The 12,072-nt window shown below is 40.3% G+C and overlaps 1 protein-coding gene across 3 annotated transcripts in view; it reads right to left on the bottom strand.

Annotated features, from left to right (window-relative positions):
- Positions 1-12,072, bottom strand: part of LOC120540130 (carcinoembryonic antigen-related cell adhesion molecule 5-like) — a 48,252-nt gene that overhangs the window by 22,599 nt on the left and 13,581 nt on the right. For 2 of the 3 annotated variants that reach the window (XM_039770626.1, XM_039770627.1), the window contains exons 2-5: positions 6,906-6,983; positions 4,317-4,664; positions 3,884-4,189; positions 761-1,021 (exon numbers count right to left, since the gene is read on the bottom strand). In XM_039770626.1, coding sequence (XP_039626560.1) covers positions 761-1,021; positions 3,884-4,189; positions 4,317-4,664; positions 6,906-6,951 — 961 coding nt within the window. In that variant the 5' untranslated portion in view covers positions 6,952-6,983. The remainder of the gene's footprint in view (positions 1-760; positions 1,022-3,883; positions 4,190-4,316; positions 4,665-6,905; positions 6,984-12,072) is intronic. The other variant, XM_039770628.1, reaches the window with a different exon arrangement.

Here is a 12,072-nt window from a genome sequence, read left to right as displayed (position 1 = left end):
ACTATAAGAGTTGACTCATTCATTTACAATAATAAATCCATTTTGGAACAACGCATTGTAATAACACTATTTTCCATTAAAATATTACAAAGCAGGACTTAAATATGACAGACTGTACCTTAAAGGATGAAATTAATTGTTTAACCAAACTTCTGAAATTCAAACCTCACATAGAAAACGTGAAGTTACAGTTTCGATTTTGAATAAATTCACTTAGTTACGGTGAATTAGGATTACAAATAATTAAGGAATAGAACAACATTTATAATGAACTGCCTACTCGCCAAGAAGATAAAGTGGAATTCAAAAGGTGAAGTGAAAAAGCCAAGTTGGAAGAGAAAAGCCAAGAACTCGAGGGGCTGTTTCTGTTCTCATCGATATCTACGCTGTTTACAACCGGAACAGAAGAGAAGATTCTAGAAGATAAAACAGTGAGCTCACGACTTCCACAGATACTGATTGGTGAACGGCGTTCAAATGTTACCAATTGTAAGGATAAGAAGATTTCTAAACTTTAGGAACCTTTCGGTTTTTCACCGTTATTTCTTTCCTTGTGTTGTCATCTCCTGGTCAGTTCAGATACTCATAATAACCTGTCAACACGTCTGTGTCATCATTAAAAAGAAGTTATGGATGTATGGAAGGCACTTTGGTAAATGAAGGGTACTCCATTAAATTCAATGTGATACACAATAAAATTTAAAGAAACCGTTCAAGTTGTCTTCCCCAGCCACACGACGGTCACTCTTAAGGTACCTACACAGCACGTCCAGTGTCACAGGCGGTGACGTCTCTGCTCCATGTGTGTTTCTTGCCTGACAGTAATACGCTCCGGCCTGACTGATCGTCACTTGACTGAAGGTCAGAGTTCGTCCTGTGCCTATCGGGGTCTCTTCATTCCCTCTGAACCAGGTGTACTGGCCCACCGGTGGGTTTGCTTCTGAGCTGCAGTTCAGAGTCGCAGACTGACCTTCTAAAACTCCACCAGCTTGACTTGAAGCTGAGGTCTTCTTGGGTGCATCTGAAGTAGAAAACACATTTAATAATAAAACTCCATAGTTTACAATACTTTATTCTGCAGTAAAAGTAAATAAAAGATACAAAAGAACATCCAGTGGATTCAGGAGGTTTTCAGAGCTCTTCACTTTCTGAACTCTTTATTGTGTTGTGGGTTTGTAATCAGAAAGAAGTTTAATATGTCGCTGTGCTCTGTGCAGATATTTTAAATCTGCTTTTCTTTTCTTTCTACATGCACAGCTTTAGATTTAGTACAAAGGGGCTCAGCATTTAGAACTGCTAGGCCAAGCATAGGATAAGCCAGACAAAGACAGATGGGCAGCGTGCACTGTTTCTGTGTGTCACAGTCAGCGTGACGTTGGATCTTCTCTTTGCCTTGATTAGAATGGCGTGATTTACATAAGTACGGGCCTGCACATGGAGAGCGAGTATAAAGCCTTGGAACATTGCCCGGCACACCTTTGAAGCCGACAGACGGATGGATGGCAGATGGATGAAAATGACAGACTGTATATATCGAGATCCCACCTCAGTGATAGTCTTGTCATTTTCTTCATCGTCTGTAATGCTGCGTAAGTCGTCATTAAAGAAAGCCAAGTTATTTTCTCTTACGTGATTTCTTACTGCCGTATCACTATGTTAGGGGTATCACCTTTTAATATTACATCTATTTATGTTCAGGTTACTTAAAACACCACAATTAAAAAGAACTTATTCCAACCAGGGATCTAGCGCCCCCTAGAGGAAAACAGGGTTTCACTTTAAATTAGTCCTTCAATCTTCACTCAATAACCCTTAATGACAAAGTGAAAACATGTGACCAGAAAGGTTTGTAAATGTATTAAAAATTAGAAACTGAACTCTCTTATTCCCAGAAGTATTCTGACCCGTCATACAGGACTTTCTAGAAGCCCCTTAGGCAGCAATTCCAGCTTTGAGTCTTCTTGTTAAGCCTCTACAAACTTTGGACACCTGAAATCGGTCAGTTTATGTCGTTCTTCCTGCCTGATCCTCTCCATCTCCATTAAACTGTCTGTGATCTGCCATCTTCAGGTCTCTCCACACACGTCCTGTGGGTTTTAACCCTTTAAACTCAGCGTCATTGTTCTGGACCTGCCGATGGGACACAAAAATAATGTCAAATTTAGAAAACTGCTTAAAATCATTCATTTCCTCATTGCTAGAAATAAAGCATAGCTTACCTGTTTTGAAGCTGTACAAGAAACAGGATTATTTTGCTCTATTTTTACTGTTTTCAGATCAGTCTCCACAGCTTACTTATCTGTTATTGAAGACCCCTGAGCTACATGCATTTAGAAGGACAGATCTTACTCTGTCAGAATTAGGATAGTTGGTAAAGAAATTATACAGAGTATTCAGATTATAAGATTGAAAACCATCTTTAACAAACAAAACAAAAAGAATAATTCTGAAATATAGAAAGTTGAACCACCGTCTCATTTAGCAGGTAGCAGCGTGTCCATCAAATTGTACACAATTAGTACGTTCAAGAAAGATATTGGGGGTCCGGGTCAAGTGTTACTGTGAGGCAGCAATTCATCCATCTATGAGAGAAGAAAGAAAAACCAGCAATGAGGTATCAGGTATGCAGTGCAGCATTTGAACTCTTTTAACTAAACGAGACGGGTCTTTCAACTTTCTGTATTTCACAATATTTCTTTTTGTTTTATTTTTTAAGACATTTTTAATCTTGCAGCTCTCGCTGTTATAATCTGAATACTCCATATAATTTCTTTACCAACTACACAAATTCTGACAGAGTAAGATCTGACCTTCTAAATACTAGATAGGACATTCAATAATGGATATGTGTGCTGTGGAGACTGATTTGAAAACAGTAAAATAGACAAAAAGTAACCTGATTTGTGTCCTGCTTCAAATCAGTGAAACTAGGCTTTATTGAGAGCAATGAGGACATGAATGGTTTTATGCAGTTTATCAAACCTCCTGTCAGAGGGTCCAAAGCAATGAGGCTGAGTTTAAAGGGTTAAATCCCAGAGGACGTGTGTGGAGAGACCTGAAGATGGCAGATCACAGACGCTTCCCATCCAGTTTAATGGAGCTGCAGAGGATCAGCTGGAGAGAACGGGAGAAACTGACCAAGTCCAGGTGTCCAGAACTTGTGTAGACTTAAGAAGAAGACTCAAAGCTGGAATTGTATGAGGGGTCAGAATACTTCTAGGAATGAGAGATTTCAGTTTATGAGTTTTAATAAAATTTACAGACCTTTCTAAACACCACTCTTCACTTTCACATTACGTGTTACTGAGTGTAGATTGATGGCTAAAGGGACACATTTATCAGTTTAAAATGAAATCCACAACACAATAAAGTGTGCAGAAAGTGAAGGAGTCTGACGACTTTGTGAATCCACTAAAATTCAACATTTCTGTCAATACTCCAACAGGATAACGATGGCTCAAGAGGGCCGATGGCTTACAGTCCACCTGCTAACACCGCTGTGTGTCCTCATCGTGGACAAAGGAGGCTGAGCTGTGTGGTTGGACTGAGAGCTTCAGCCTACAAGGCCATGCTGGTGATGACACAACTGAAGACCCCGCTGATTCTTTAGGGGTCACCTTATCTGTACAATCACCGGTGTGGATATGTGGTGTTAATAAACAGCCATCAGAGTTTTAAATCTTTATAAAGACGTCTTCTTAGCTTGAGTGTAAATGAATTCACCTGTGATTACGTTGGTGAGATAACAGACGGACACATTTATTTTCATTTAATTTAATCTCTGTAATCAAAAGCTAATTTTATATTGTGTTGTGTACACTTTGTCTGTTCCCAATGTGCTTATCTGTGAGATGAAAGTCTCTCTAAAGTGAAATACTCTTACAGAGGACATTAAGGGTTGTGGTCTCCTTTGCTGTTTTGTTCACAGACCCCACGGTGTACTGAGCTGTGCAGGTGAGGGTCTTCTTGTTGTGAAGAAAGGAGGCTCTGAAAGTCAGGATGGACAGCACGTCTTTGTTTCCATCAGCCCTGGTGGTCTCGCTCTGAGTCGCATTCCCGTTCAGAAGGTCGTCCCACCGGATGGAGGGATTCTCGTCAGCACAAGGAGCGGCAGCAGAGCAGTTGAGAGTTACGACTGTGTCCTCCATCATCTGAGCTGGTGTGTCGATCACTGGCTTGTCTAGAGAGTCTGATAAAGAAGAGCAAAGTGTTAGTGAGCAGCAAATATGAAAATCTGAAGAGAGTTTGGTGATTTGAATTTACAGGATAAAGAGAGACGTGAGCCGCTCAGGCAGTGCTGTGTTCCTCCTTCTTACCCTGAATTGTAAGTTTAACAGGCGTTTTAAAGGTATATTTAAAGGTGCCTTCTACTCTGAAGTAATACTCTCTTGTGTGCTCAGGTTGGATTCTGTATAATAAGGTCGTGCAGTTCTTTTGTTTTAAGTCACCAACCAAGGAAACATTGAGGTTACTCCATAGGTTTAGTGATTGGTTATTTCTTGAAACCTCCGTGCCATGATATAAAGGAAACCTCCAGATGCCAACAGGTGAAGACCCCACTGGATTAGGAGACGTGAATTGACATGGAATCAACAGACAGGAGCCGCTGTGAGCTTTTACTTCCTGAGGCAGGCTGATTGAATAGCCATCATTACAGAACACACCTGGAAAATAAAATAAAAAGATCAGAATAAAGACAATTAGTAGAAATGTGCAGCTCTTGTGAAATGTGCAGCGTGGATTCAGCAAATCGCAGAAGATAACCACTCAGCTCATCAACTCCTGATGACTACGAAGAGCTGGAGACTCAGAAAACCTCAAAGAACTTGAAAGAAAGAAAAATGACAGTTGAAAAAACAGAAAATAAAATCATTTATTAAGGGAGCAGGCGAGAGAGAGACAGAGAGACAGAGAGACGTCACAAAGCCAGGCGTTGAGCAGGACATGCAGGACTTTAATTTGTTATCAATGTTTGTGATTTTTCTCATTTGCTTGCTCCCCATTCCTTTAATTTAATAAAAAAATGTAAAAAAAAAAATCTGTTACAACATCATTAGAGTCGTGACACAAAAGCCACTAAAACAACAAGGGCCATTGCTGTAAACAGTATGGTGGCACTCAGACAAACAACTGGCACCATTTTGACTTCAGTGATAAAAGAACACACTCAGTAAATTATAATAACTTAAAGAAATGAATTAAAATCACCGGGACACTGAATAACAAGCAGCAAGTAGCAGGCCTTAGCAGGGTCAGCCTGTCGGACCCTCAGTCCACCACTGAGCAGACTAAAGTGCACACGAGGCAGGAGAGCCAACACCTCACTTAGTGAGCACAGAAGATGGCTGCCTGACTGAGCCGCCTGCCATTGGGACAGCTGATTGCTTGTAATGAAAGTCTGCTCAATGACAAGGTGACCGCCATGGCCAGTGCTTCCTCAGTTCTATATCTGTGTGCTCTGGGTGTCATCTGGACATTTATTATTTATTTATTTATGGCTCCTGTAGATCAAACCAGTGGCTCTGAGGGTTAGTCATGGTGACTTTCTGTGGCTACATGGCACAACCGGGGCTATCAAATTAGATTATTAAATGGTAAATTTCAGGCAGTTTCATATTTCCAAAAGGGCAGTACATTTTACAGGACACTCGACATGAAGGTTACATCCGCACTGCTACTGTTTCGTTTGTTTTTGCCCTCACCACACCCTGATAGGTTTGTGCTTATTACATACGGTAGCCCTCTTCTGATTGGTTCCTGCTCATTATGTCTCATTCTCTGGTTGGTCACCCTTCACAGAAGATTTAAATTGTGTTTTGTTCCTTTTGTAGTTTCCCTGGTGAGTAACATCAATCGATTGATCTGTCTTGTATATCATGCCGTTTATAAGTATCTCTAGAATGATATGTCTGGTATATAGTGCCTTTCATGCTATGTAGTGCCTTTCCTATGTGTCTCTTCCTATTACATACTGTCATTCACAGCTATCTATCTATCTATTGTGACATGTGAATGACATTACAAAGCTAATTCATTAGAAAAGAAGATTGTGAAAAGGTGCCTAAGAGAAGAATAAAAATCTTTGTTTTTTCTATTAAATGTGTGGTGTGTTGATGGGACTGTGGTTTGGGGCTCTCTGGCGCCCTCTTCTGGTCAGAATATCTATCTATCTCTCTATCTATTTATTTTATAGTGCCTTTCATATCTATCTATCTATCTATCTATCTATCTATCTATCTATCTATCTATCTATCTATCTATCATATAGTGCCTTGCTTGTTGATATGTCTGTCTATTATTACACCTGATTTATGCTCAGCTCCACAAAAGCAGATGTCTGACTCATTCACAGAAATCACAATAGTCCTCTACAGGCACAAAAACAAATATGGACCCTCACATCTTCAAGTGCTGCTCAGTTTAAACGCAGTCTTTGACTTTTGTGACCTGACCGCTGCATATGAACGTGTCCACACTAAATTCAGTTTCAGTGAATTTCATTGTCTGCTCTTCTCCGTTCTAGACTATCGAGGATTCTCTAATTTTGTTAAACTCATTGATTTCTGGTAGACAATTCTTTGGAGTGACCCAAATCATGAAACTCATTGCCACTTCTTGAACTCCTGGGTTTTCTTCTCCAAAATGTTTCTGAATGAACTGAAGGATCAGCTTGTATTGTTCTTGTGTCAGTTACAAAAAGCAGCAGTTTGACAGAGAATATCGATCAGTGATCAGAACTGGCCCTAGTAATCTCAAATGATGATCCACAGAGGGTCACAGGTGATCTGCTAAAGGGTTTCATTTGACGTCATCTGTTGTTGGACTCTGATGCATATCAGGATCAGACATCATCACAATCATCACAACCACAAACTCAAGATGTCAATGAACGCCATTTAACTCACCTTGAGAGAGCAAAAGTACAAGAAACAAAGACACAATGAAGAACATGGCCGTCTTTTTCTGTGAGTTTCAGGCAGGATCTGTCAAAGACACAATGGGAAGAGAAACTGAAAGGTCTTGAGAAGAACACAAGAAATACAAATGAGAGGAGAGCATTCAGTCCATCAGGCCCGTTTGTTTAGCTCATAACTCAGCTGTCCTAAAATTGGCTCTGTGGAGGTCTGTGTGTCAGTGGGCTCTGCAGTCAATTGGCATCCTGTCCAGGGTTTGTTCTCCACTTATTCTATATTCTGCCAACTGTGAAGTTCAATTATGTGGTTTTGAGAACCTTAATTTAACATTTCTAATTGTATTTTGTGGTCTAACCTTGTAAGTCATGTCATACATCCGTCTCAGAGGATCATCTTCCTGGTTTATCGGAGGTCAGCGATACCAAGCCAGTTGAGTCAGTTTCTTACAGTGAAACCAGCTGATATTTTGGTGAATTCATCTCAGTCAGTTGACCAAAACTAATCAGCAGTATCTCAAGTTAATAATTCATCAGTCTGTACAAACACCAAATATCAGCCTTATCCGAATTTCTAAAATGATTTCCATTTGAAAATGTGAACAGCTTGTGTTTCCTGAAGGTGCCAACTAAGTGTGTGCTGATGGAGTCCTGAGCACCTGAGCTGTGGTCTGAGTGAAAGGTTAGAGGCCCTCGAAAACTGACTAAGAGAGTTCAAGTGTTTGAGTTCTCCAAACTACCAAGTCATGGAGTTGAAACAGAAACCTCAACAACCTTTAAGAAGAATCAGGATGAGATACCACAACGCCATATTTGTTAATTATTAGTGCTGCCATTTTGTGCCCATTTGTTTACAGTCACCATGGCAAGTTTAGCTAGAAATCACTGGCAGTGTGTGGCTCATGATGTCAGCTCTATTTATTATTTATCTTCGGCCCCTTGGTCATATCTTCAAGATATTTAATATTCATATATTACGCTGTTATGCTGACGACCCCCAGCTCTATCCGTCTACTAAGCCTGATTCCACTCTTTCACTTTCTGCCCTCTCTGACTGTCTGCTAATTTTCTTAAATTAAATAGTGATAAAACAGAGGTTCTTCTGGTAGGAGCTAAATCTGTTTTAGATAAATGTCATAATATTTCATTGACTGTTGATAATTCTCTGATCTCTTCTCTCTCCCAGGTTAAGAGCTTTGGTGTTATTCACAAGAGCACCTTAAAACTCGAGGCACATATTAATAATGTCACTTGGTCGGCATAATTCAATCTACGTAATATCAGCCATTTACTTCCACCTCTTTCAGCTACCAGCACTGCTATTCTCATTCATGTTCTGGTCACATCTCGTATTGATTATCGTAATTCTATCCTTTCTAGTCTTCCTCACAAACTCCTTTACAAACTCCAACTGGTTCAGAATGCTGACGCTCATATTATTACCAGAACCCCGTCCATTGAACACATCAGTCCTGTCCTTCAGCAGCTTCACTGGCTCTCTATTAAATATCTCATTGATTTTAAGATTTGCTGATTACTTACAAGACCCTCCATAATTGGGCATCTCCTTATCTATTTGATCTTCTTCACATCTCCATTCCTTCTCGTATCCTTAGATCTTCTTCTTCTCTCCATCTCATTAGATCTCCTGCTCACTTGACTATCATGGAGTTCAGAGCTATCAGTCGTGTGGCCCCTCGCCGGTCCCACAAGACATTCTTAAGATCGACTCTCTTCCTACCTTTAAATCTCAATTTTTAAGATTGCATATTCTGTCTGATAATTTTATCTGATAAATTGAAACTTAATTTTAGTATTGTATTTATTCTGATTTTATTGTACTGTAATATTTTATTAATTTGATGTTGTGACTGTTGTTATTAATGTGCTCTGTAAGGTGTCCTTGTGTGCCTTGAAAGGCGCCTATAAATAAAATAAATTATTATTATTAACATCCTGGAAATCTATAAGAAGCACAGGAAGGAAACGACCAGAGTGGTGCATTTGAGATTATTTATCTTGAATTTCAGAAAGCATTTGATAACACGGCACACGTTAGGCTGGACATCAAACTAAAAGAAGTGGGAGTTCAGGGTGTGGGGTGTAGATGGGGGCAGAATGGGCTCAGACACAGGAAGCAGAAGGTGATGGTGACCAGGATGTCATTAGAACTCGGTGAAGTTAAGAGTGGTGTCCAGCAGGGGTCAGTGCTGAGGCTGCTGCTCTTTTATATACACGTAAATAATCTGAATAGGAGTATAAAGAACAAGCTGGTCGGAGTTTGTAGATGATGTCAAACTACACGGAGTGGCAGATAATTGAGGACCAGCTGAATTGTTCCAGAGGGACTTGGACAGCACACAGGCTCGGGCAGACTTGTGGATGGTGAAATAAAGTATTACATGTAGGCAGTAAAATGTTAGATTTAAATACACAAAGGGAAGGAAAGAAACTTGAGAGTTCCCCTCATGAGAAGAACCAAGACAACAGATGGAAGTCATGCAGTAGGCTAATAAAATGTGTGGTTATATAGTGCCTTGATGTGGAACTCGCACAAATGTTTTATAACACGCTGGTGAGGTCTCATCTGGAGTACTGCATGCACTTTTGGTCCCCATATTACAAAAAATATATCACAGTGCTAGAAAAGTCCAGAGAAGAGCGACTGGGCGACTCCAGGGCTGAGATATGTGAACTATGAGGAGAGATTGAAGGAGTTGGACCTTTAAATATAAGCAAAAGGAGATTAAGAGGTGACAACTCTGAAATGTTTACAATTACGAGAGGAGTTAGTCCAGTGGACTGAGACTTTAAAATGAGTTCATCAAGAACACGGAGACACAGCTGAAACTTGTGAAGGGTGAATTTCACACACACTTTAGCAAGTTTTTCATCACATAGGGAACCACAGACACATGAAACAAATGACCAAGTTGGTGTGGTGGGCAGCAAGACTTTAGGGGCCTTCAAACCTCAACCTGGGGCCACCTCTTGGCCTAGAGGACTTCTGATCTTAATCCCACTGTGTGAACCTGTTTTTTCCTTATTTCCCTGCCTAATGGGTACTTACCTCTTGAGTCCTGGATAACACTGTCCTGATGGGAACCTTCTGATCAAACCAAGGGTCAGCCAAACTGGTAAAACATGTTTTCTGGGCTATGTCATAAAACTGAGGGACACAGTGCTCGCTGTTGGCCATTCGTCACCCACTTTCATCACGTATGTCTACCTGGACCACTGGCCTCGGACTGCCCACCTGCCACACAATTAATGGAATCCACTGTGGGGACAAATCACCAAATCCTCAGTGTGACCGGACCTGTCTCTTTGGTGACAGCTCATTGCTCCATCTCTCACCTTCTGCTCTTAAAGGACATTTACATGTAGATCAGGTGTATTTCTGTCGGCTAGTTTGATTATTCATACATTTTGACAACAGAGCCACCTTTAAATACAGAGAAGATGTGTGAATGAGATAAAGTGGGCTGTGGTTTGAATGTTGCTACTTCACTTTCTGCTCTTCAGACTGCAGGGAAAAGATAACATGATAAAAATAAGAAAACTAAAAATATTTAAAGATAAGCAGTGGGCTGAGGTGAACATGTACAGGATGTGTGAATGAGTGTACAGTATATTCAGGGACTCAAAGTTAAGAAGATGACTCTCAAATGAGAAGACACTGAGATCAGAATCAGTCTGAATAAGTCTGAGGGACTTATGATCAGATCATATAACACAATTGTGAGACCACATCTGGAGTAATGTGTGAAGTTCTGGTCACCACAATACAAAAAAGACAGAGCAGCACTTGAAGCTGTGAAGAGGAGAGCAACCAGGTGCATCAGGTTTGAAGATAATACCAAGATAGGTGGATTAGCAGATAATTAGGAATCCTTTAGATCATCACAGAAGGACTTGGACAGCAGACAGGTTTGGGCAGACTTGTGGCAGATGAAATTTAATGTCAGTAAATGTAAAGAATTACACATAGAAAGTAAAAATGTGAGGTTTGAATACTTAATGGGAGGTCTAGAAATTGAGAGTCCAACTTATGAGAAGGATTTAGGAGTCACAGTGGACTTTATGTTATCGACTTCCAGACAGCATTCAGAAGAAGGCTAACAGAATGTCAGGTTATATAGCGCCTTGATGTGTGAGTAAAAGTCACAGGAGGTTCTGCTCAACTTTTATAACACACCAGTGAGGCCTCATCTGGAGTCCTGTGTGCAGTTTGGGTCTCCAGGCCACTAAAAGGACATAACGGCACAAGAGAAGGTCAATGTCAATGTCAATTTATTTCTATAGCACATTTAAAACAACATAGTAATGCTGCGGCCAAAGTGCTTTACAATAATAGAATAAAAGAAAAAAACAATAAACAATAAAACATAAATAGTAATAACATATATGAACATAAAATAAGATAGATAATAAATAGAAATAATGTTATATGATCACAAAGAGGAAAACATCAGTATTACTGAAGATCACTGAATGCAAGTGAACAGAAGTGAGTTTTTAATCTCGTTTTGAACAGTTCAATTGTAGACGACTCCTTAATATGATGAGGTAGGGAGTCCACAGGCGAGGGGCAGCAGCTGCAAAGGCCCTGTCTGTCCCCTTGGTTTGACACTCGGTACGAAGGACAACAAGAGACAACTGACGAGAAGATCTAAGCACTCTGGATGGCTGGTGTAAAACACACAGTTCAGATAAATAGGCAGGAGCGAGCCCATGTAATGATTTAAAAACTAGCAGCAAGATTTTAAAATCAATTTGAAAACTGACAGGCAGCAGCCAGTGTAAAGAAGCTAAGATTGGAGAAACAGAGTCAGACTTTCTTGCCCGAACCAGAAAGCGAGCGGCAGCATTCTGGACCAGCTGTAACCAGTGAATCAGAGATTTGTTAATCCCAGAATACAGCGAATTGCGATAATCGAGGCGAGAAAAAATAAAAGCATGAGTAGCTTTCTCAAGATCTTTAGAAGATAAGAGGCTCGATCTTACCTAATAGATGAAGTTGGAAAAAGCAACTCTTGACTACAGAATTGACTTGTTTCTCAAAAGAGAGGTTACTATCAAAGGTAACACCAAGATTGCGGACTTGAGGTTTGGAAAAGGCAGAGAGAGCCGAGAAGTCCAAGACCAATTTGGGCTTTAGC

The sequence above is a fragment of the Polypterus senegalus genome, chromosome 12 (genome assembly GCF_016835505.1).
Source record: "Polypterus senegalus isolate Bchr_013 chromosome 12, ASM1683550v1, whole genome shotgun sequence".
Lineage (NCBI taxonomy): Eukaryota > Metazoa > Chordata > Cladistia > Polypteriformes > Polypteridae > Polypterus > Polypterus senegalus.
This window is presented reverse-complemented; position numbering and strand designations above follow the sequence as displayed.